This window comes from Thamnophis sirtalis, unplaced genomic scaffold (assembly GCF_051295495.1).
Source record: "Thamnophis sirtalis isolate CommonGarterSnake01/CBP01778 unplaced genomic scaffold, rThaSir2_p1.2 scaffold_5, whole genome shotgun sequence".
Lineage (NCBI taxonomy): Eukaryota > Metazoa > Chordata > Lepidosauria > Squamata > Natricidae > Thamnophis > Thamnophis sirtalis.
The window spans coordinates 2,673,158-2,696,380 of NW_028261385.1; the positions used below are offsets into that span (position 1 = coordinate 2,673,158).

Here is a 23,223-nt window from a genome sequence, read left to right on the forward strand (position 1 = left end):
AAAGACAAAATACAGAAAAAAAATGTGAGATAACAAAAAGTACTAAAACACAACATTCACTCAGCATTCGGGAGGGGCAAGAAAATTTATCCCCAGGCCTGACGGGCTAGCCAGATCTTGAGGGCTGTGCGGAAGGCCTGGACGGTGGTTAGGGTACGGATCTCCACGGGGAGATTGTTCCAAAGCGTCGGAGCAGCAACAGAGAAGGCTCTCCTCCGGGTGGTCGCCAGTCGGCACTGACTGGCGGATGGAATACGGAGGAGGCCCGCTCTATGCGATCTGATGGGACGCAGGGAGGTTATTGGCAGGAGGCGGTCTCTCAGATAGTCAGATCCAGATGTTGCTTACTATTTTATTATATGTTTTTATGTCAATGTCTGTATTCCCCCTCCCTGATTGTATGTGAGCCGCCCTGAGTCCCCTCAGGGAAAAGGGCGGCCAACAAATATTAATAAATCTCTAAAAATCTCTAAAGATGAAAAAACGGTATGAATACAGTAGAATAAGGTAATAACATACAGACCTGATTGTTTCCTTTTGCACAATGATGCTTACGGGACATTTCTATAGCAATAAACTTTGTGTTTCCTGAATAGTAATGAAGAAGTATATGAATCGATATTGGCTATTTGCTTTTATTATGAATTGCTTATGTTACTATACAATTGTTACTGATTAAACCAATATTTGCCGTTTGCTTCTGAGATGAGATACTGCTAGAAATCATTTATTAAGAATTGAGCTTTGCTGTTGGCTTCTTGCATACGGTCAGAAATTACTTGTTTTCCAGCCCAGCAAATTGTAACCTTAATATACTGGATGACATTACTGCAAATGTTATCTCACTGCTGCATTTCGCTTCTATCTCTGGGCTTCAAAGCTAGGCACATTCTTGAAAACATAGAAGAAATTGTTACACGGGAATATCAGGCCCCATAGATAAAGGAACCAAACCAGGGAGTTTTCCTGGCTCATAAATCCTTAAAGCCTTCTGCTGGAATAACAACTTGGCCAAGGGGGGCTGCCACCCCCTCCCCAAGGCAATATTCCCTCTATTTTTTTTTCAGTGTGAGCAGAAAAGTATAGTGATTGAGCGGCATATTTTCATGCCTGAGCACCTGAATTTTTTTCACAGATGTCACCTAAGACTACAATGAAATCAGTATTATTTGAAACTCAAGTTATGTTTATTCAAGGTACCCGCTTAATTAAAAGTGTTATATAATATCAGTATCACTTAACAACGGTCCTGCTTAGCAACCAAAATGTTGGCTCAGAAACTCTGGCATTTGAAGCACGCAAGTCTTAAAGCTGTCAAGTTACAAGACCTTTGCACCCCTAGCCCTTTAGGGAAAAAACCCCCAGGGGTCTTCAAACCTGACAGCTTTAAGCCTTGTGGACTTCAACTCCCAGAATTCCTCCTCCAGTCATGTTGCAGCAACGTCATCTGCGTGGAACTGCTCCATCTTTGGTTTTTTTTCACAGGAGGCAGGGCTGCCACTGAAGATGCCAACGAACCCCCCGCTGCCACTAAATAGCTGCTGCTGCCTCCTCCTCCTCCTCCTCCAAGAGCACCAACCTATTTGCTGCCCAGCGCTGCAGCCGAGGTGAAGCCTCCAAAGCTCCCGCAGGCGCCCCCGCCCATGGCAGCGGTGCCTCCCCCTCCGCTCAGAGCACCTCAGCTGGGCGCTGGGTTACCCCTGCCGCAGCCTCCACCTCCTCCGCGGTTTTTCAGAAGCCATGAGGCCTTTTTCCCTGACCCCCCCCCCCCCGCCGCCTTCCTACTAGTTCCCGCTGCCAAATGGCTCCTCAAAAGCACGGCGGAGGAGGAAGGGAGAGGGATAACGCGGGGGCCAGCTCAGGTGCTCTGCGTGGAGGCTAAGTCAAGGACTGGCTGCATTGCAGAGGAGCTGGGAGCCACCCAAGGATTTCACGGCGCTACGAGGAGGAGAGCAGAGCCTCCGAGCAGCTGCGGGGAGCCTGCCTTGCCAGGAGCGACCTTCGGCTGGACGGAGGGGCGAGGGCTGCCTGGAGAAACAGCGAGGGCCCTTTTGAGCTAGTGAGCAAGAACGTTTGTGGAGCACACCGGTTGTGTGTGGAGGCTCCACGCAGAGCACCTGAGCTGGCCCCGTGTTATCCCTCTCCCTTCCGCCACGCTTTTGAGGAGCCATTTGGCAGTGGGAGATAGTAGGAAGGCAGCGGAGGGGGGGGGAGCAGGGAAAAAGGCCTCATGGCTTCTGAAAAACCGCGGAGGTGGAGGCTGCGGCAGGGGTAACCCAGAGCCCAGCTGAGGTGCTCCGAGCGGAGGGGGAGGCACCGCCGCCGCTGCCATGGGCGGGGGCGCCTGCGGGAGCTTTGGAGGCTTCACCTCGGCTGCAGCGCTGGCGGCAAATCTGGCAGCGCTGTTGGAGGAAGAGGCGGCAGCAGCTCTTCCCCTCATCTTCCGGAACCTGTGGCAGAAATCACTGCGCACAGTTAAAAACGGCCGCGCGGTGTTTTCTTGCAATGTGCGCGGCGCCGCAGCCGCACCTTAGAGGGAACAGTGCTCTCCACTCTCCAGGCATTTCATCCCTTTCTCTCCACAATGCATCCTTTGATGTCTATAAAGGTTGCTCCTCTGACTGAAGCTCTTTCCACACTCCAGACATTTATGAGGCTTTTCTCCTGTGTGGATCTTTTGATGTGCATAAAGGCTGCTCCTCTGACTGAAGCTCTTTCCACACTCCAGGCATTTATGAGGCTTTTCTCCTGAATGGATCCTTTGATGTGCATAAAGGTTGCTCATCTGACTGAAGCTCTTTCCACACTCCAGGCATTTATGACGCTTTTCTCCTGAATGGATCCTTTTATGTTCATAAAGGCGGCTCCTCTTACTGAAGCTCTTTCCACACTCCAGGCATTTATGAGGCTTTTCTCCTGTGTGGATCATTTGATGTGCATAAAGATCGCTCCTCTGAATGAAGCTCTTTCCACACTCCAGACATTTATGAGGTTTCTCCCCTGTGTGCATCCTTTGATGTCTATAAAGGGTGCTCCTCTCAGTGAAGCTCTTTCCACACTCCAGACATTTATGAGGTTTTTTTCCTGTGTGTATCCTTTGATGTCTATAAAGGTGGCTCCTCCCACTGAAGCTCTTTCCACACTCCAGACATTTATGAGGCTTTTCTCCTGTGTGGATCCTTTGATGTGCATAAAGGCTGCTCCTCTCACTGAAGCTCTTGCCACACTCCAGACATTTATGAGGCTTTTCTCCTGTGTGGATCCTTTGATGTGCATAAAGGCTGCTCCTCTCACTGAAGCTCTTGCCACACTCCAGACATTTATGAGGTTTTTCTCCTGTGTGGATCCTTTGATGTGCATAAAGGCTGCTCCTCTCACTGAAGCTCTTGCCACACTCCAGACATTTATGAGGTTTTTCTCCTGTGTGGATCCTTTGATGTCTATAAAGGTTGCTCCTCTCACTGAAGCTCTTGCCACACTCCAGACATTTATGAGGCTTTTCTTCTGTGTGGATCCTTTGATGTGCATAAAGGCTGCTCCTCTCACTGAAGCTCTTTCCACACTCCAGACATTTATGAGGTTTTTTTTCTGTGTGGATCCTTTGATGTCTATAAAGGTTGCTCCTCTCACTGAAGCTCTTGCCACACTCCAGACATTTATGAGGTTTTTCTCCTGTGTGGATCCTTTGATGTGCATAAAGGTTGCTCCTCTCACTGAAGCTCTTGCCACACTCCAGACATTTATGAGGTTTTTCTCCTGTGTGGATCCTTTGATGTGTATAAAGGCTGCTCCTCTCACTGAAGCTCTTTCCACACTCCAGACATTTATGAGGTTTTTCTCCTGTGTGGATCCTTTGATGTGTATAAAGGTTGCTCCTCTCACTGAAGCTCTTTCCACACTCCAGACATTTATGAGGTTTTTCTCCTGTGTGGATCCTTTGATGTGCATAAAGGTTGCTCCTCTCACTGAAGCTCTTGCCACACTCCAGACATTTATGAGGTTTTTCTCCTGTGTGGATCCTTTGATGTCTATAAAGGTTGCTCCTCTCACTGAAGCTCTTGCCACACTCCAGACATTTATGAGGCTTTTCTTCTGTGTGGATCCTTTGATGTGCATAAAGGCTGCTCCTCTCACTGAAGCTCTTTCCACACTCCAGACATTTATGAGGTTTTTCTCCTGTGTGGACCCTTTGATGTGCATAAAGGCTGCTCCTCTCACTGAAGCTCTTGCCACACTCCAGACATTTATGAGGTTTTTCTCCTGTGTGGATCCTTTGATGTGCATAAAGGTTGCTCCTCTCACTGAAGCTCTTGCCACACTCCAGACATTTATGAGGTTTTTCTCCTGTGTGGATCCTTTGATGTGTATAAAGGCTGCTCCTCTCACTGAAGCTCTTTCCACACTCCAGACATTTATGAGGTTTTTCTCCTGTGTGGATCCTTTGATGTCTATAAAGGGTGCTCCTCTCACTGAAGCTCTTGCCACACTCCAGACATTTATGAGGTTTTTCTCCTGTGTGGATCCTTTGATGTCTATAAAGGTTGCTCCTCTCACTGAAGCTCTTGCCACACTCCAGACATTTATGAGGTTTTTCTCCTGAATGGACCTTTAGATGCTTTCGAAGACACTGATTTCTCTTGAAGAATTTTTCACATTCCGGGCACTGATATCTCTCTTCTTCCTCCTGGATCCTTTGGGGATTCCGGGGTCTTCCGAAGGACCCACCGCCCTCTAGGCCCGTCTCGGCGTCTCCGCCCGTTTCCTCCTCCCCGCATCGCCCTCCAGGCAGCCGCCTTTCCCGGACTCCCGCTGGGCTCATCCCTCCTGCAGCTCCGGAGCCCCCCGGCCTTTCCCCGCCGTCTCCCGGGGCTCTTCCGCGGGGCCCGCTCTCCTCCTCCTCTCGGGCGGCGCTTCCCTCCCCCGCCGGGCCCCTCCGTCCTCCTGCAGGGGAGAAAGAGAGGCGGGTCACGGCGGCGTCCCCCTCACCGCAGGAGAGGCCCAGGCCGAGGCCTCCCCTCCCGAGGACCCGAAGGAGACCCTCCCAGGCTGCCACTCCGTCCCAGCAGACTCTACTTACTTCCGGTTTCTCCGCCTCCGAAGCGAACCGCTCCCTCCGTCAGCTCTCTGGTTCCGAAAGGGAAGGCGCTCCATATACCAGCCCCTCCTTCCTGCGAAGCCCCGCCTTCTCCTCTCCAGGCACCGCCTCCTTGATGTTCCCCCAAAGGAGAGAAAGGGGCCCGCTAGAACAGTTCGATTCTCAGCCTTCCTGATGTCGTTCGACACCGTTCCTCCTGCGGCGGTGACCCCCAAGCACCAAATTGGGCTCCAGCCTTCCCTTCGCCGCCACGTTCCTTTCTTTTATTTCATTTTCCGCGCCTGGTTTTCCGCCTCAGCAACGGTCCCTCTTGGCCTCCGTAGCTCCGCCCACCAACCTCCTTCGCTGGGAGGGAGCTGCTTTCCCAGCGTCCTCTGCGCTTGCGCGTCTGTCCCCACTCCGGCCCCTCCTTTCGCCCCGCCCCAGCCAGCCACACGGACAGGCGGAGGGAGGGCGGGGATTCGGTGGGAGGAGCCGCGGTGGCCCCGCCCCTCCCGCCGCCCCTTCCCTTCGGGCGGCTCCTTTGGGCGCGGGAGGCTCCTGGCGGGGGCGGCGGAGCTTCGCCCGGGGAGCTGAAGGGGAGGCTCCGAAGGGAAGGCCCGCGTCCTCCCTTCCCCGGCTTCTCCTGCCAGGCGACCCCGGGGAAAAGGCCCTTCCACCCCCAGGAGGAGAACCGCCGGGCCAGGAGCCAAGCAGCCGAAGGGATCCCGGGAAGGGATGGAGCTCAGCCCGAGGGGATCCCGGGAGGCCATTGGGAGACGAGGGAGACAAGGAGGGACGGGGGGATCCACTGGAATGCCAGGGATCCCAAGGGGGGATCGGGAACCAGGTGGAAAGAAGCGGATCCCAGGAGGGGATCCCCCCCCCCCACTGTTCCCTGTAAGGTGCGCGCCGCCCAGTGGCTTTTGTGAGGCGCCTTCCAGGGGAACCTTGGGGCGGAGCAGAGGAGAGAACTCGGTGCTCCGGAGGACCGAGCAGCCCTGCGAAGGAGGCAACAGGAGGGAAGCGGGCAAAGACCAGGAAGGGGGCGGCTGGGAGTTGGGTGGACGAGAGGAGCCCCCATCCCAGGGGAGGGAAACCGTCTTGGACCAACAATGGCTGCAACGGTGAGGAGGGAGGAGGTGGGGGGTGCAAATGCCCAGCTGTCCGCAAGGCATCGAAATCCTCCCGTTCCCCCCAATCCTGTCCGAGCTGAAGAAGCTCTGTGCAAAACCCCCCTTGGTTCCCGTCTTGCCTGGGCTCAAAACCGCAGCCTTGAAACGCGGCTCAGCGTAAGGCGGAGGAAGGAAGGCGTTTCCTTCTGGGGAAAGAGCTGGAGGCCGGGAGGAAGAGCCAAACGGGACCCTGGCTATCTCCCCCCCCTCCCACCTCCTCGCTTCCAGGAACTCCCCGCAACCCCCCGCCCCACAAGAGAGACCTCAGCGCCGCCCCGAGGGAGAGGAGGGGTCCCGGGCGCAGCGGCACCGTCTCCCCCCCCTCCCCGCCCGAATAGGGAGGCCTTTTGCACCTGCGACCGGAGCCCCTAGTTTGGGTTCAGCGACTGAAAGGATCGCCCAAATCCGCCCAGGACAACTCCGCCTTCTGTCCGTAAAGTTTGGGGGAGAGGAAAGAGCGCTGCGTTCCTTTGCGCGCCTTCCAGGGCCCTGGAGGAGGAAGAACCGAGGTCGGATCCTCCGAGGAGGGAAAAGGGGATCCTCCGCAATCTCTTCCGAGGGGAGGAAGGGGGGTGTTTCAGCCTCTTCCTTCGCCTCGATTTCCAGCCGCGTTGGGGGAATGCAAATGTATTCTTGCATTTATAACCAGAGGGGAGACCGAAGAAAAGGGAGGGAAAGGGAAAGGATCCCGAGCGGGTCCCTCCCGCCTGGCGGCCAAAGGATGAAGCTTCAAGCGGGACCCAAACTCCCAGGGGACCATTTCCACTCGCTCTCTCCGGGATCCAGGCTGGCTTTCTGCGCCCACCGTCGCCCAGACTGTGGCATCCCTTCTAGACCGCGCTACGGACTTCCCGAGGCCAACGTCCCAGAGGAAGGAGCGGGAGCCCTGCAGCCTTGGCGTCCTCTCCCTCCATTCCATTCTTCTGTCACTTTCTCTCTCCTTCTCCCTTCTCTCTCCTCTTTGTCTCTTTCTGTCTCTTTCCCCCTCTTTCTCTTTGTCTCTCTTTCTCTCTCCTTCTTTCCCACTCTTCTGTCACTTTCTCTGTCCTTCTCTCTCCTCTTTGTCTCTTTCTGTCTCTTTCACCCTCTTTCTCTTTGTCTCTCTTTCTCTCTCCTTCTTTCCCACTCTTCTGTCACTTTCTCTGTCCTTCTCTGTCTCTTTCTGTCTCTCTTCCCTCTTTTTTTCTTCCTCTCTCCCACTCTTTTATCACTTTCTCTCTACTGCCCAACCTGTGCCCATACTTATCTTCGATTGATCATGTTTGCAATAATTTACCTTCTTTCCTAAACAGGCGCAGTTCCCTTACTGGATCCCTCAAGCTCACTCAAACACACACACACACACACACACACACACACACACACACACACCATTTTTCTCCATTCCAATTCGGATCCTATAAATCAATTGCTCTGTGAAGCATCTGTGAAAAAAATTCAGGTGCTCAGGCATGAAAATGTGCTGCTCAAATACTATACTTTTCCGCACACACTGAAAAAAAATTAGAGGGAACATTGGCCAGGTCCCAAGACAGGACCCCCACAGCCTGCCCTCTTGATGCCCCCTGGCCCCCCAAACAACCTCCCTACCTGGGGCTCCTGCTCAGAATCCACACCTGCCTCTCTCAAGGCGGGGCAGCCCAGAGCCCCTGAGCTGAGGTGGCCCCTCTGAGCAGCCGGGCTCCCTGCAGGACACGGAGGAGCCCTCAGCCTCGGCTTGGAAGGCTGGTGGGAGGCAGAAACGGTTCCACCACAAAACCGCACTCGATTAAACCGCGCCCGACTAAACCACATCGCTGACGTCATCAACAGGGCGACAACAGCGCGGCAGAGACAGAAGCACGCTGTAAACCCTAAACCTAAAATTAACCCCTAAACCTAACCCCCCTAAACCTAACCCTAAACCTAAACCTAACCCTTAACCTAACCCTAAACCTAATCCTTAACCTAACCCTAAACCTAACCCTTAACCTAACCCTAAACCTAACCCTAACCCTAATCCTAACCCTTAACCTAACCCTAAACCTAACCCTAATCCTAACCCTTAACCTAACCCTAACCCTAACCCCCCTTAACCTAACCCTAACCCTTAACCTAACCCTTAACCTAACCCTAAACCTAATCCTAACCCTTAACCTAACCCTAAACCTAACCCTTAACCTAACCCTAAACCTAACCCTTAACCTAACCCTAAACCTAACCCTAACCCTTAACCTAACCCTAACCCTAACCCCCCTTAACCTAACCCTAACCCTAACCCTAACCCTTAACCTAACACTAAACCTAATCCTAACCCTTAACCTAACCCTAAACCTAAACCTAACCCTAACCCTAACCCCCCTTAACCTAACCCTAAACCTAACCCTTAACCTAATCCTAAACCTAACCCTAACCCTTAACCTAACCCTAAACCTAACCCTTACCTTAAGTTGAATCGGCTTGCTTTCAAAGCGCTATTTAAAGCGCCCTTCTTTCTCCGTGCTGGCTGTTGTCGCCCTGTTGATGACGTCAGCGACGCAGTTTAATCGGGCGCGGTTTTGACGGGTCACGGGGCAGAAACACCTGCATTGACTAGGTGGGGAGCCACGTCAAGGCAAGCTAGGCAGGGCGCAGGGGCCCATTTCAGAGAAGGGGAAACTGAGCCACCTGCATGCAGATCTTGCTAAGCCCAATAGCAGAGGAGGCGGGTGGGGTTACTGGAGAGAAAGAGATGCAGGTGGAAATAATCATAGTCTTAGCAAATCCTTTCCACTGCCCTATAGCCCCCTGTAGCCCACAAGGGCAAGAAATTAGGTTGCAATCCAATAGGTTGCAACCTAATGGCTGATCAATCAATTGTCAATTTAATGGGTTTATATACCGCCCAATCCAAGGGGGGACTCAGGGTGGCTTACAAGTATGAATAAAATAAAATAACATACAGGGGAAGAATGTAAAATAATACAAACATTTTAAAAACACAACATACATCTGGGTTAATTGGGGGTTGACCTGATTTGAGTCAGCAACCCCAGGCCTGCCGGAACAGCCTTTTGGAAGGCTGCAAGGGTGGGGAGGGTCCGGATCTCTGTTGGTAACTCATTCCACAGAGCCAGAGCAGCAACAGAAAATTGTCCGGCATTCCCCCGACCAGAATCGCAAGAATGTTCAAGAATAAATCAGAAAAGTGTTGGAAATGTCACCAGATACCAGCTCATACTACCACATGTGGTGGACTTGCACTGAAGCCAAAAGATACTGGACTAAAATCCACATGTGGTTGGAGAAAATGATACACAAACAAATAGACTTTAAACCAGAGGTCTTTTTATTGGGAATTTTACCAGAAACCTACAACAAAGACTTAAAATATTTGATTGTAAATGTGTTAACAGCAGCCAGAATTGTATTTGCAAAAAACTGGAAAAATGAAACAATACCAAAAGAGGAAGAAATCATTCGAAAAATAATGGACTGTGCCGAAATGAGTAAATTGACATTTGAAATTAGAGAGCAAGAGGATGAACAATTTTATAAGATATGGGACTTGTTTTATCAATGGCTAAGGGAAAAAAAAACAAAATCTTGGAAATGAAAAATGATACACTTATGTCTTAATTGGAAAAAGTAAATGATGATATAATTATGCTGTGAAATAACTCAACAATGATATAAGGAAGTACTAATATAAGGTCTGGTGATATAATGTATAAGGTTAAGAACTTATTATAATGATATTTCGCTGCTGATAAGGCAATTCTAATAGGGGAACAAATGAAAACTGGTATATATAGGCAGCGATGCCTTGTTGAACAATGAAGGAATAAGATCCCTGTTTGAAGGTATGAAATGCAAGATTAACAATGAATAGAAGTATATTCTCTGGGGGAAAATAATGCTAATGTTAACTGAATATATATGGTAGAAGGAAAATGAGGCCTTTAGTTACATTAGAGGAAATATCTGAGATGGTAAACATTATTTGAAGATGTAGATGTTAAAACAACCGTAATCAAACGACATGTTGCATGTGATGATGGTTTTTTTTCTTTTCCTCTTTTCTTTTCCATTCCTTTTTGGATTATTTTTTTTTTGGCCTCCCCCTCCTCCCCCTACCCTTTTTTCCTTTTTTTTTCTTCTATCTCTCCCTTGTTTTATTTTGTTCTTTTTTGTTTCTTAAACCCTAGCTTATTGTGGTGCTTATTAAATATACAATAGAGAGATATGGGATGTATAAACTTAGTAGGGATGCACCTGTGATTAAACGACATATTGTATGTGAAGATGGGTTTCCCCCCCCCATTTTTTTTTCTCTCCATCCTCTCCCTTTCCCATTGTTGTCTGTGTAATAAAAAATAAAAATAATTTAAAAAAAAAGAAAAAGAAAATCACCTGTCGGCTGTGACCAGGGGGGCCTTCGCCCAGGTTCGCCTGGTGCACCAGTTGCGGCCCTATTTGGATCGGGAGGCACTTCAAACGGTCACTCACGCCCTCGTCACCTCAAGACTTGACTACTGTAATGCGCTCTACATGGGGCTGCCCCTAAAAAGTGTTCGGAGACTACAATTAGTCCCGAATGCAGCTGCGCGAGCGATACTGGGTGTACCAAGATACACCCACACTACACCTATCCTCCGTGAGTTGCACTGGCTCCCTATCGGTCTCCGAACACGATTCAAGGTGCTGGTTATTACTTTTAAAGCCCTACATGGCCTGGGACCCGGATATCTGCGAGACCGTCTTCTGCCGCACACCTCCCAACGGCCGATAAGATCGCACAGGGTGGGCCTTCTTCAGGTGCCGTCGGCCAGACAATGTCGGCTGGCGGCTCCCCGGGGGAGGGCCTTCTCTGTAGCCGCCCCGACCCTATGGAATGAACTACCCCCAGAGATCCGGACCCTCCCCACTCTCATGGCCTTCCGAAAGGCTATCAAAACCTGGCTATTCCGGCAGGCCTGGGGCTGTTGACCTCTTGACCGAGGTCCAGCCCCGATTAGACTGGGTGCATGATGTGGTTTTTAAATTTGTTTTCCTCCGGTTTTTTTTAACTCTTCACTTTTTAAAATTTATTTTCTGTAAGCTGCCCGGAGTCCTTCGGGATTGGGCAGCCTATAAATTTATTAAATCAAATCAAATCAATTGTCCTCTGTTCAAAAATCCCAGGTCTTTCAGGAATCCCCCTCCCTCTGGGTCCATTGAGGATGACGTCCTACTTCTTAAATGAAGTTTGATTTCACTCCCCCTGCAAAAAAGCTGGTCCGTTGTCCAAATCCATCCACCTGATGGGAAATTAAGCGGACAGCCCCTCTTCTGCTTCAAGGAATAATTTTGAGTAGAGACGTTTCCCTTTGGAAGAAGAGAAGCTGCCTTAGAGGGTTTGCTTCAGCAGCAATGCTGACTTCTCCGCCCGGCTCTCGTTTGCACTTGGAGAGAGGCGCCTTTTGAAAGCTCTTTCCTCAGGAACCCTGGCAGGAGGGAGACTCCCGGCTGCTGAGGGGCGCCCTGCCTCCTTCCTGGGGAGAGCAAACCTGCCTTTAAACTGGGGGGGGGGGGAAAGGAGGAGGGGGCACCAACTAAACCAGCCCACTGCTTGCTCCTGCCTGGTGCAGATGCTTACTGATTGAGGAGGGGTCTTTGCTCCAGCTGGACACTCTTTCTCCATCCTTCTCAGAAAGCTCTCCCCCCCAGCAGCCCCTCCCTTTTTCATTGTGCTGTTAACTTGGGGTGCTGTCGGGGGAGGGGTCTGCCAAGGGATGCTTTGTGCTCTGATGGCAACTGTGCAGTATTTGTATTTTTAAAAACCAATATAGTCATCCAAAACGACGGCGGTTGTGTTTCTTTCATTGGGAATGGGGGGGGAGGGTTGCTTGGGTTGAGGTCCCCCATCCCACGTGGGGCTCCCCAGGGAGGCAGGGAGGGGGATCCCTCATCACGCTGCCTCTGCACACACAACCACACCTGTTGGGCTGCCGTCCCAGGCTGGAGGAGGCGGAAGGAAGGTGGCCTCCAGAGGACGGGAGAGACCCCAGACCTGATACCGTCAGTAGGGAAGAACTCCAACCTCACTGCTGACTTTTCTTGCCACCCTTGTCAAGTGAATCACTGCAATTTTAAGTGAGTAACGTGGTTGTTAAGTGAGCCTGGCTTCCCCATTGAATTTGCTTGTCGGAAGGTCGCAAAAGGGGATCTCGTGACCCCAGGACCGTCGTAAATATGAACCCGTTATCCGGCATCTGGAGTTTGATCGCGTGACCGTGGGATGCAGTGGTCAGAAGCGGACAAATGGAAATGTCACTAAATGGTCGCTAAATGAACCGTTATAAGTCCAGGACTCATCCGATGGGAGAGGAGAGTCACTGAGCGTTGTGTAAAAGCAATTCGGTTCTTGGCTCTTTCCAACAACTTTGATGACTTCTGAGTTTCTTTGGTGCCGTAGATCAGCTTTGCTGGCTGAGGAACTCTGGGAGTTGAAGTCCAGAGGTCTTAAAGTTGCCAAGGTTGGAGGCCACCGCAGAAGATGACACAAAAAACCCTCCCGGCCTTTTTGCTTCTCAACAACATTTCAAGCTCTTTCTACACTTACAAAATCATCCTAAACATCTAAAATAAAAAAAGATTCATATTTTCTTCCAGCTTCTAGCAAAAAGCCCAGCAGCGATTTCCAACTCGGAACCAAATTAGAGACATTCTTTAAGTCAGTTTTGCCATTTTCCACACCTCCCACTGGACACACAACTACACAAACGCCCGCGATTGTTAAAGATGATTGTTTGGACAAACGGGGTAAGATGCAAAACGCCACGTGCCAATACAGAAAGCGCAGCATGCACAAAGCCCCTCCCCGCCCCCCGCACGTGGGGAGGGAAAGTGGGCGGGGCAAAGGGTGGGGGGGCTCCATGGAGGGCAAGGAGCGCTGCTGCCCCCCTCCCCTCCCGCCCGCCTTGCTCCCCATTTCAAGCAGCCTGAATGTTGGGAGGGTTTCCCGGGCATTTCCCACAGGCGGCCACTAGGGGTCAGGCGCTGCCCGTGCTGCCTTCGGAGGGGCGCCGCAAAAGCTGCCTCCAAAGACGGAGGGAAAAGGGGGGGGGGGTAGTCCGGGAGGCCCCCAAATCTGGAAGCGGCTGCCGGGGGAATCCTGGGAGTTGAAGTCCACCCATCGGGAAGGCTGCCCGCCAGAGCCTCGTCCCACCGGCGCTTCTCTCCCCTCCGGCCACAGGAGCCTCGCAGCCCCCCCCCCCGGGGTCCGGCCAGGGCGGAGAGGGGGAGTCCGGACCCCCCTTCAAACCGTCACTAAGCGAATGGCTGGTGATAAGTCAAGGAGTGCCTGCATTTAATGGACTCCCCTTATTACTTGAGGCATGGCTTAAAGTGGGGAAGAGACCGGTTGCTCCTTCCTCCTCCTCCTCTTTTCCCCATCACAACAGAGGGAGGGAGGGGTCCAAGGCCACCCAGCTGCCTTTCAGGGCTCCCGCAGGACTAGAACTCACCACCTCCCGAGTTTCTAAGGCTGCCCCTTAACCAGCGCCACGCAGGATCCCTTGGGCTGTGAAGGGGGGCTTTGTGGCTGGTTTTCTCCTGCTTTGGTCTCCCCCTGACCTGACTCTGCCACCGTCCTTGTCCCGAGAAGTCAGTCCTTCTTCCCCACCATTTGCAGAGGAAACCACGAGGGTGCAGGATTCTGACCCTTCCAAAATACGGCTCTCCAGGGGTCAGGATCCCTTCGACCTCATGGTTTAAGCACACACACACCCTTCCCGCAAGTGAGCAAGGAGGCTGGAAACTGCCTGGAATGGGGAATGTAAGAGACTCACAAGAAATGGATGTGGAAATGCTTTTACTCCTCTCAGCTGTCTAGACCAGGGGCTCCCAAACTTGGCAAAGTCAGTGGGAAGCCAGATTCACTTAAACCAGTGGTTCCCAAACTTGGCAACAGGGCAGCAGAGCTGGCTGGAGAATTCTGGGAGTTGAAGTCCACAAGTCTTAAAGTTGCCAAGTTAGGGAACCACTGGTCTATACCATAATTTGTTTGGCAGCCGGCAGGATAGAATGGGGAGGGAGGGGAGAGAGAAAAGCGCCTGTTTAAATTTTGTAAGCATATCTGGCCCAAACTTAAAAACTCCCAAAGAATCATTCATGGCCTTCTGAAGATGCCTTTGAACAACCAGTTATACTTGCTCTTGTGACTCAATTACGGGAGTCTAGAAAATCTGAACACTGGTATGCTCAGTTGTTTTTTTTAAAAGGTCAGTAGTAATGCAGAGTTATTGACGGATTCTGTATAGTGGACCCCTCCCCAACCAAAGAAATTCTTTTCTAATGAGCCCATCTTTGAGAGCAATTGCACCATATTGAAATCACTCAGATATTTCACCAGATGCCCCCCCCCCACTCCATGGAACTTCTCCCACTAATATTTAGCTCTCCTAAGAGGGCAGCCCTTGTTCCAGATGGGGTACCCCAAGCGTCCCACAATGGGTGGTGCCTAGATTACTCCAGCATATGGTGAAAATCCTACAAAAATGGCTTGTTTAAAAGCATTATTTCTACTCATAACCCTATATGGAATGAGTTACAAACTATGTTTAATATAATACAATAGCAGAGTTGGAAGGGACCTTGGAGATCTTCTAGTCCAACCCCCTGCCTAGGCAGGAAACCCTTTCAGACAAATGGCTGTCCAACATCTTCTTAAAGACTTCCAGTATTGGGGCATTCACAACTTCTGGAGGCAACTTCTGTTCAATGTTCCCTCTAATTTTTTTTCAGTGTGTGCGGAAAAGTATGGTGTTTGAGCAGCACATTTTCATGCCTGAGCACCTGAATTTTTTTTCACAGATGCTTCACAGAGCAATTGATTTATAGGATCTGAATTGGAATGGAGAAAAATGGTTTTGTGCATGAGTGTGTGTGTGTGTGTGTGTGTTTGAGTGAGTGAGGGTTCCGGTAAGGGAACTGTGCCTATTTAGAAAAAAAGGTAAATTATTGCAAACATGATATATGTTTCTAGAGAGAGAGAGGGAGGGAGAGAGACAGAGAGACAGAGAGAGAGTATCCCTCCTTCCTTCAGCCCAACACACTCTCGCTGGCATCCCAACCAGACGAGAGGGACTGCAGAGGATCTCCCTGAGTTTAGGGCAGCGAGTCAGGGCTGGGCCAGCTTGGGCACCGCAGAAAAGCAGTGGCAGCCAAAAGGGGAAGGGCAGGAACAGCCTGAAGCCACCCCCACACCAGCTAGAGGGGGTGCTGTGACAGCCGCCCGGGACGAGGGGACGGCGGTGGCCAGGACGGGCAAGGGCTGCCCACCCTCCCCACCCAAGCGGGCTTCTTGCACAGCTCTAGCTGGCAGCTCTCCTGGGGATCCGTGGTCCAGCGGGATATATTCTGCCAGGCCCTCGGCGGCGTCTTTAGGCGGGGATCTCACCTACCCGCCAGCAGCTCCTCCAGCGTCCCGTCTGGAAGCAGCAGCACAACGGTCGCTGTTACCAGGGGTGAAGGGGTGGCGGTGGCGAGAACAGGCGAGCGCCACCCCTTCCCCTTCCCCAACATTGGCTGTTGCGCTTCTGCTTACATTAGCAACGTGGTTGTTAAGTGAATTGCTGCAGTTTTTAAATTAGTAATGCAGTTGTTAAGTGAATCACTGCCATTTTTAAATTAGTAACACGGTTGTTAAGTGAATCGCTGCAGTTTTTAAATTAGTAACACGGTTGTTAAGTGTATTGCTGCAGTTTTTAAATTATTAACATGGTTGTTAAGTGAATTACTGCAGTTTTTAAATTAGGATCACGGTTGTTAAATGAATGGCTGCAGTTTTTAAATTAGTAACACGGTTGTTAAGTGAATCACTAGTTCTTAAATTAGTAACATGGTTGTTAACTGAATTGCTGCAGTTTTTAAATTAGTAATGCTGTTGTTAAGTGAATCATTGAAGTTTTTAAATTAGTAACACGGTTGTTAAGTGAATCACTAGTTTTTAAATTACTAACACGGTTGCTAAGTGAATTGCTGCAGTTTTTAATTTAGAAACATGGTTGTTAAGTGAATCATTACAGTTTTTAAATTAGTAACATGGTTGTTAAGTGAATCATTGCAGTTTTTAAATTAGTAACACGCTTGTTAAGTGAATCATTGCAGTTTTTAAATTAGTAACACGCTTGTTAAGTGAATCACTAATTTATAAATTAGTAACACGGTTGTTAAGTGAATCACTAATTTTTAAATTAGTAACAGGGTTGTCACTGCAGTTTTTAAATTAATAATGCAGTTGTTAAGTGAATCACTAATTTATAAATTAACACGGTTGTTAAGTGAATCACTAGTTTTTAAATTAGTAAAAGCCCCCCCCCCCCCCGTGAGTTCATACACACCTAACCAGCTGGATTTAAAAAACGCAAAATACCTCCAACCTGCACAGGCATTGTGAAGGGGAGTGGACTTTTCTGCAGGTAATGAGAAGTTGGGGATTGACCACTGGCAATATTCCCTCTAATTTTTTTTCAGTGTGAGCAGAAAAGTATAGTGATTGAGCGGCATATTTTCATGCCTGAGCACCTGAATTTTTTTCACAGATGTCACTACAATGAAATCAGAATTATTTGAAACTCAAATTATGTTTATTCAAGGTACCCGCTTAATTAAAAGTGTTATATAATATCAGTATCACTTAACAACGGTCCTGCTCAGCAACCAAAATGTTGGCTCAGAAACTCTGGCATTGAAGCATGCAAGTCTTAAAGCTGTCAAGTTACAAGACCCTTGCACCCCTAGCCCTTTAGGAAAAAAAACCCCAGGGGTCTTCAAACCTGACAGCTTTAAGCCTTGTGGACTTCAACTCCCAGAATTCCTCCTCCAGTCATGTGGCAACAACGTCATCTGCGTGGACCTGCTCCATCTTCGGTTTTTTTTACAGGAGGCAGGGCTGCCACTGAAGATGCCAACGAACCCCCCGCTGCCACTAAATAGCTGCTGCTGCCTCCTCCTCCTCCTCCTCCTCCTCCTCCTCCTCCAAAAGCACCAACATATTTGCTGCCCAGCGCTGCAGCCGAGGTGAAGCCTCCAAAGCTCCCGCAGGCGCCCCCGCCCATGGCAGCGGCGGCGGTGCCTCCCCCTCCGCTCAGAGCACCTCAGCTGGGCGCTGGGTTACCCCTGCCGCAGCCTCCACCTCCTCCGCGGTTTTTCAGAAGCCATGAGGCCTTTTTCCCTGACCCCCCCACCCCCCCGCCGCCTTCCTACTAGTTCCCGCTGCCAAATGGCTCCTCAAAAGCACGGCGGAGGAGGAAGGGAGAGGGACAACGCGGGGGCCAGCTCAGGTGCTCTGCGTGGAGGCTAAGTCAAGGACTGGCTGTATTGCAGAGGAGCTGGGAGCCACCCAAGGATTTCACGGCGCTACGAGGAGGAGGAGAGCAGAGCCTCCGAGCAGCTGCGGGGAGCCTGCCTTGCCAGGAGCGACCTTTGGCTGGACGGAGCGGCGAGGGCTGCCTGGAGAAACAGCGAGGGCCCTTTTGAGCTAGTGAGCAAGAACGTTTGTGGAGCACACCGGTTGTGTGTGGAGGCTCCACGCAGAGCACCTGAGCTGGCCCCCGCGTTATCCCTCTCCCTTCCGCCGTGCTTTTGAGGAGCCATTTGGCAGCGGGAGATAGTAGGAAGGCGGCGGGGGGGGGGGAGCAGGGAAAAAGGCCTCATGGCTTCTGAAAAACCGCGGAGGTGGAGGCTGCGGCAGGGGTAACCCAGAGCCCAGCTGAGGTGCTCCGAGCGGAGGGGGAGGCACCGCCGCCGCTGCCATGGGCGGGGGCGCCTGCGGGAGCTTTGGAGGCTTCACCTCGGCTGCAGCGTTGGCGGCAAATCTGGCAGCGCTGTTGGAGGAAGAGGCGGCAGCAGCTATTCCCCTCATCTTCCGGAACCTGTGGCAGAAATCACTGCGCGCAGTTAAAAACGGCCGCGCGGTGCTTTCTTGCAATGTGCGCGGCGGCGCAGCCGCACCTTAGAGGGAACAGTGCTCTCCACTCTCCAGGCATTTCATCCCTTTCTCTCCACAATGCATCCTTTGATGTCTATAAAGGTTGCTCCTCTGACTGAAGCTCTTTCCACACTCCAGACATTTATGAGGCTTTTCTCCTGTGTGGATCTTTTGATGTGCATAAAGGTTGCTCATCTGACTGAAGCTCTTTCCACACTCCAGGCATTTATGAGGCTTTTCTCCTGTGTGGATCATTTGATGTGCATAAAGATCGCTCCTCTGAATGAAGCTCTTTCCACACTCCAGACATTTATGAGGTTTCTCCCGTGTGCATCCTTTGATGTCTATAAAGGGTGCTCCTCTCAGTGAAGCTCTTTCCACACTCCAGACATTTATGAGGTTTTTTTCCTGTGTGGATCCTTTGATGTCTATAAAGGTGGCTCCTCTGACTGAAGCTCTTGCCACACTCCAGACATTTATGAGGCTTTTCTCCTGTGTGGATCCTTTGATGTGCATAAAGGCTGCTCCTCTCACTGAAGCTCTTGCCACACTCCAGGCATTTATGAGGCTTTTCTCCTGTGTGGATCCTTTGATGTGCATAAAGATCGCTCCTCTGAATGAAGCTCTTTCCACACTCCAGACATTTATGAGGTTTCTCCCCTGTGTGCATCCTTTGATGTCTATAAAGGGTGCTCCTCTCAGTGAAGCTCTTTCCACACTCCAGACATTTATGAGGTTTTTTTCCTGTGTGGATCCTTTGATGTGCATAAAGGCTGCTCCTCTCACTGAAGCTCTTGCCACACTCCAGACATTTATGAGGTTTTTCTCCTGTGTGGATCCTTTGATGTCTATAAAGGTTGCTCCTCTCACTGAAGCTCTTGCCACACTCCAGACATTTATGAGGCTTTTCTCCTGTGTGGATCCTTTGATGTGCATAAAGGCGGCTCCTCTCACTGAAGCTCTTTCCACACTCCAGACATTTATGAGGTTTTTTTTCTGTGTGGATCCTTTGATGTCTATAAAGGTTGCTCCTCTCACTGAAGCTCTTGCCACACTCCAGACATTCATGAGGTTTTTCTCCTGTGTGGACCCTTTGATGTGCATAAAGTCTGCTCCTCTGACTGAAGCTCTTGCCACACTCCAGACATTTATGAGGTTTTTCTCCTGTGTGGATCCTTTGATGTGCATAAAGGCTGCTCCTCTCACTGAAGCTCTTGCCACACTCCAGACATTTATGAGGTTTTTCTCCTGTGTGGATCCTTTGATGTGTATAAAGGCTGCTCCTCTCACTGAAGCTCTTTCCACACTCCAGACATTTATGAGGTTTTTCTCCTGTGTGGATCCTTTGATGTCTATAAAGGGTGCTCCTCTCACTGAAGCTCTTGCCACACTCCAGACATTTATGAGGTTTTTCTCCTGTGTGGATCCTTTGATGTGTATAAAGGCTGCTCCTCTCACTGAAGCTCTTGCCACACTCCAGACATTTATGAGGTTTTTCTCCTGTGTGGATCCTTTGATGTGCATAAAGGCTGCTCCTCTCACTGAAGCTCTTGCCACACTCCAGACATTTATGAGGTTTTTCTCCTGTGTGGATCCTTTGATGTGTATAAAGGCTGCTCCTCTCACTGAAGCTCTTTCCACACTCCAGACATTTATGAGGTTTTTCTCCTGTGTGGATCCTTTGATGTCTATAAAGGGTGCTCCTCTCACTGAAGCTCTTGCCACACTCCAGACATTTATGAGGTTTTTCTCCTGTGTGGATCCTTTGATGTGTATAAAGGCTGCTCCTCTCACTGAAGCTCTTGCCACACTCCAGACATTTATGAGGTTTTTCTCCTGTGTGGATCCTTTGATGTCTATAAAGGTTGCTCCTCTCACTGAAGCTCTTGCCACACTCCAGACATTTATGAGGTTTTTCTCCTGTGTGGATCCTTTGATGTCTATAAAGGCTGCTCCTATGACTGAAACTCTTTCCACACTCCAGACATTTATGAGGATTTTCTCCTGAATGGACCTTTAGATGCTTTCGTAGATACACATTTCTCTTGAAGAATTTTTCACATTCCGGGCACTGATATCTCTCTTCTTCCTCCTGGATCCTTTGGGGATTCCGGGGTCTTCCGAATGACCCTCCGCCCTCAAGGCCCGTCTCGGCGTCTCCGCCCGTTTCCTCCTCCCCGCATCGCCCTCCAGGCAGCCGCCTTTCCCGGACTCCCGCTGGGCTCATCCCTCCTGCAGCTCCGGAGCCCCCGGCCTTTCCCCGCCGTCTCCCGGGGCTCCTCCGCGGGGCCCGCTCTCCTCCTCCTCCTCTCGGGCGGCGCTTCCTTCCCTCCCCCGCCGGGCTCCTCCGTCCTCCTGCAGGGGAGAAAGAGAGGCGGGTCACGGCGGCGTCCCCCTCACCGCAGGAGAGGCCCAGGCCGAGGCCTCCCCTCCCAAGGACCCGAAGGAGACCCTCCCAGGCTGCCACTCTGTCTCTGAAGTCTCTACTTACTTCCGGTTTCTCCGCCTCCGAAGCGAACCGCTCCCTCCGTCAGCTCTCTGGTTCCGAAAGGGAAGGCGCTCCATATACCAGCCCCTCCTTCCTGCGAAGCCCCGCCTTCTCCTCTCCAGGCACCGCCTCCTTGATGTTCCCCCAAAGGAGAGAAAGGGACCCGCTAGAACAATTCGGTTCTCAGCCTTCCTGATGTCGTTCGACACCGTTCCTCCTGCGGCGGTGACCCCCAAGCGCCAAACTGGGCTCCAGCCTTCCCTTCGCCGCCACGTTCCTTTCTTTTATTTCATTTTCCGCGCCTGGTTTTCCGCCTCAGCAACGGTCCCTCTCGGCCTCCGTAGCTCCGCCCACCAACCTCCTTCGCTGGGAGGGAGCTGCTTTCCCAGCGTCCTCTGCGCTTGCGCGTCTGTCCCCACTCCGGCCCTCCTTTCGCCCCGCCCCCAGCCAGCCACACGGACAGGCGGAGGGAGGGCGGGGATTCGGTGGGAGGAGCCGCGGTGGCCCCGCCCCTCCCGCCGCCCCTTCCCTTCGGGCGGCTCCTTTGGGCGCGGGAGGCGCCTGGCGGGGGCGGCGGAGCTTCGCCCGGGGAGCTGAAGGGGAGGCTCCGAAGGGAAGGCCCGCCTCCTCCCTTCCCCGGCTTCTCCTGCCAGGCGACCCCGGGGAAAAGGCCCTTCCACCCCCAGGAGGAGAACCGCCGGGCCAGGAGCCAAGCAGCCGAAGGGATCCCGGGAAGGGATGGAGCTCAGCCCGAGGGGATCCCGGGAGGCCATTGGGAGACAAGGAGGGACGGGGGGATCCACTGGAATGCCAGGGATCCCAAGGGGGGATCGGGAACCAGGTGGAAAGAAGCGGATCCCAGGAGGGGATCCCCCCCACCACTGTTCCCTGTAAGGTGCGCGCCGCCCAGTGGCTTTTGTGAGGCGCCTTCCAGGGGAACCTTGGGGCGGAGCAGAGGAGACAACTCGGTGCTCCGGAGGACCGAGCAGCCCTGCGAAGGAGGCAACAAGAGGGAAGCGGGCAAAGACCAGGAAGGGGGCGGCTGGGAGTTGGGTGGATGAGAGGAGCCCCCATCCCAGGGGAGGGAAACCGTCTTGGACCAACAATGGCTGCAACGGTGAGGAGGGAGGAAGGGGGGGGTGCAAATGCCCAGCTGTCCGCAAGGCATCGAAATCCTCCCGTTCCCCCCAATCCTGTCGGAGCTGAAGAAGCTTTGTGCAAAACCCCCCTTGGTTCCCGTCTTGCCTGGGCTCAAAACCGCAGCCTTGAAACGCGGCTCAGCGTAAGGCGGAGGAAGGAAGGCGTTTCCTTCTGGGGAAAGAGCTGGAGGCCGGGAGGAAGAGCCAAACGGGACCCTGGCTATCTCCCCCCCCCCTCCCACCTCCTCGCTTCCAGGAACTCCCCGCAACCCCCCGCCCCACAAGAGAGACCTCAGCGCCGCCCCGAGGGACAGGAGGGGTCCCGGGCGCCCGCCCGAATAGGGAGGCCTTTTGCACCTGCGACCGGAGCCCCTAGTTTGCGTTCAGCGACTGAAAGGATCGCCCAAATCCGCCCAGGACAACTCCGCCTTCTGTCCGTAAAGTTTGGGGGAGAGGAAAGAGCGCTGCGTTCCTTTGCGCGCCTTCCAGGGCCCTGGAGGAGGAAGAACCGAGGTCGGATCCTCCGAGGAGGGAAAAGGGGATCCTCCGCAATCTCTTCCCAGGGGAGGAAGGGGGGTGTTTCAGCCTCTTCCTTCGATTTCCAGCCGCGTTGGGGGAATGCAAATGTATTCTTGCCTTTATAACCAGAGGGGAGACCGAAGAAAAGGGAGGGAAAGGGAAAGGATCCCGAGCGGGTCCCTCCCGCCGGGCGGCCAAAGGATGAAGCTTCAAGCGGGACCCAAACTCCCAGGGGACCATTTCCACTCGCTCTCTCCGGGATCCAGGCTGGCTTTCTGCGCCCACCGTCGCCCAGACTGTGGCATCCCTTCTAGACCGCGCTACGGACTTCCCGAGGCCAACGTCCCAGAGGAAGGAGCGGGAGCCCTGCAGCCTTGGCGTCCTCTCCCTCCTTTCCATTCTTCTGTCACTTTCTCTCTCCTTCTCCCTTCTCTCTCCTCTTTGTCTCTTTCTGTCTCTTTCACCCTCTTTCTCTTTCTCTCTCTTTCTCTCTCCTTCTTTCCCACTCTTCTGTCACTTTCTCTGTCCTTCTCTCTCCTCTTTGTCTCTTTCTGTCTCTTTCACCCTCTTTCTGTCCCTCTTTCTCTCTCCTTCTTTCCCACTCTTCTGTCACTTTCTCTGTCCTTCTCTCTCCTCTTTGTCTCTTTCTGTCTCTTTCACCCTCTTTCTCTTTGTCTCTCTTTCTCTCTCCTTCTTTCCCACTCTTCTGTCACTTTCTCTGTCCTTCTCTGTCTCTTTCTGTCTCTCTTCCCTCTTTTTTTCTTCCTCTCTCCCACTCTTTTATCACTTTCTCTCTACTGCCCAACCTGTCCCCATACTTATCTTCGATTGATCATGTTTGCAATAATTTACCTTCTTTCCTAAACAGGCGCAGTTCCCTTACTGGATCCCTCAAG

General features: G+C 51.9%; 2 protein-coding genes across 2 annotated transcripts in view; both read right to left on the reverse strand.

Moving 5' to 3' along the window:
- Window positions 1–4,900, reverse strand: part of LOC148045258 (uncharacterized) — a 56,166-nt gene extending 51,266 nt beyond the window's left edge. Inside the window, exon 1 of the mRNA XM_087715239.1 lies at window positions 3,211–4,900. Within this exon, the coding sequence (XP_087571365.1) occupies window positions 3,211–4,819 (1,609 nt within the window). The 5' untranslated portion in view covers window positions 4,820–4,900. The remainder of the gene's footprint in view (window positions 1–3,210) is intronic.
- Window positions 4,901–18,491: 13,591 nt separating this feature from the next.
- Window positions 18,492–21,008, reverse strand: LOC148045259 (uncharacterized). Its single transcript, XM_087715237.1, has 2 exons — window positions 20,673–21,008; window positions 18,492–20,536 (listed from the first exon to the last, which is right to left on the reverse strand). Exon 2 carries the CDS (start codon window positions 20,406–20,408, stop codon window positions 18,492–18,494), a length of 1,917 nt encoding a protein of 638 aa, XP_087571363.1. The 5' UTR covers window positions 20,409–20,536; window positions 20,673–21,008.
- Window positions 21,009–23,223: the final 2,215 nt, after the last annotated feature.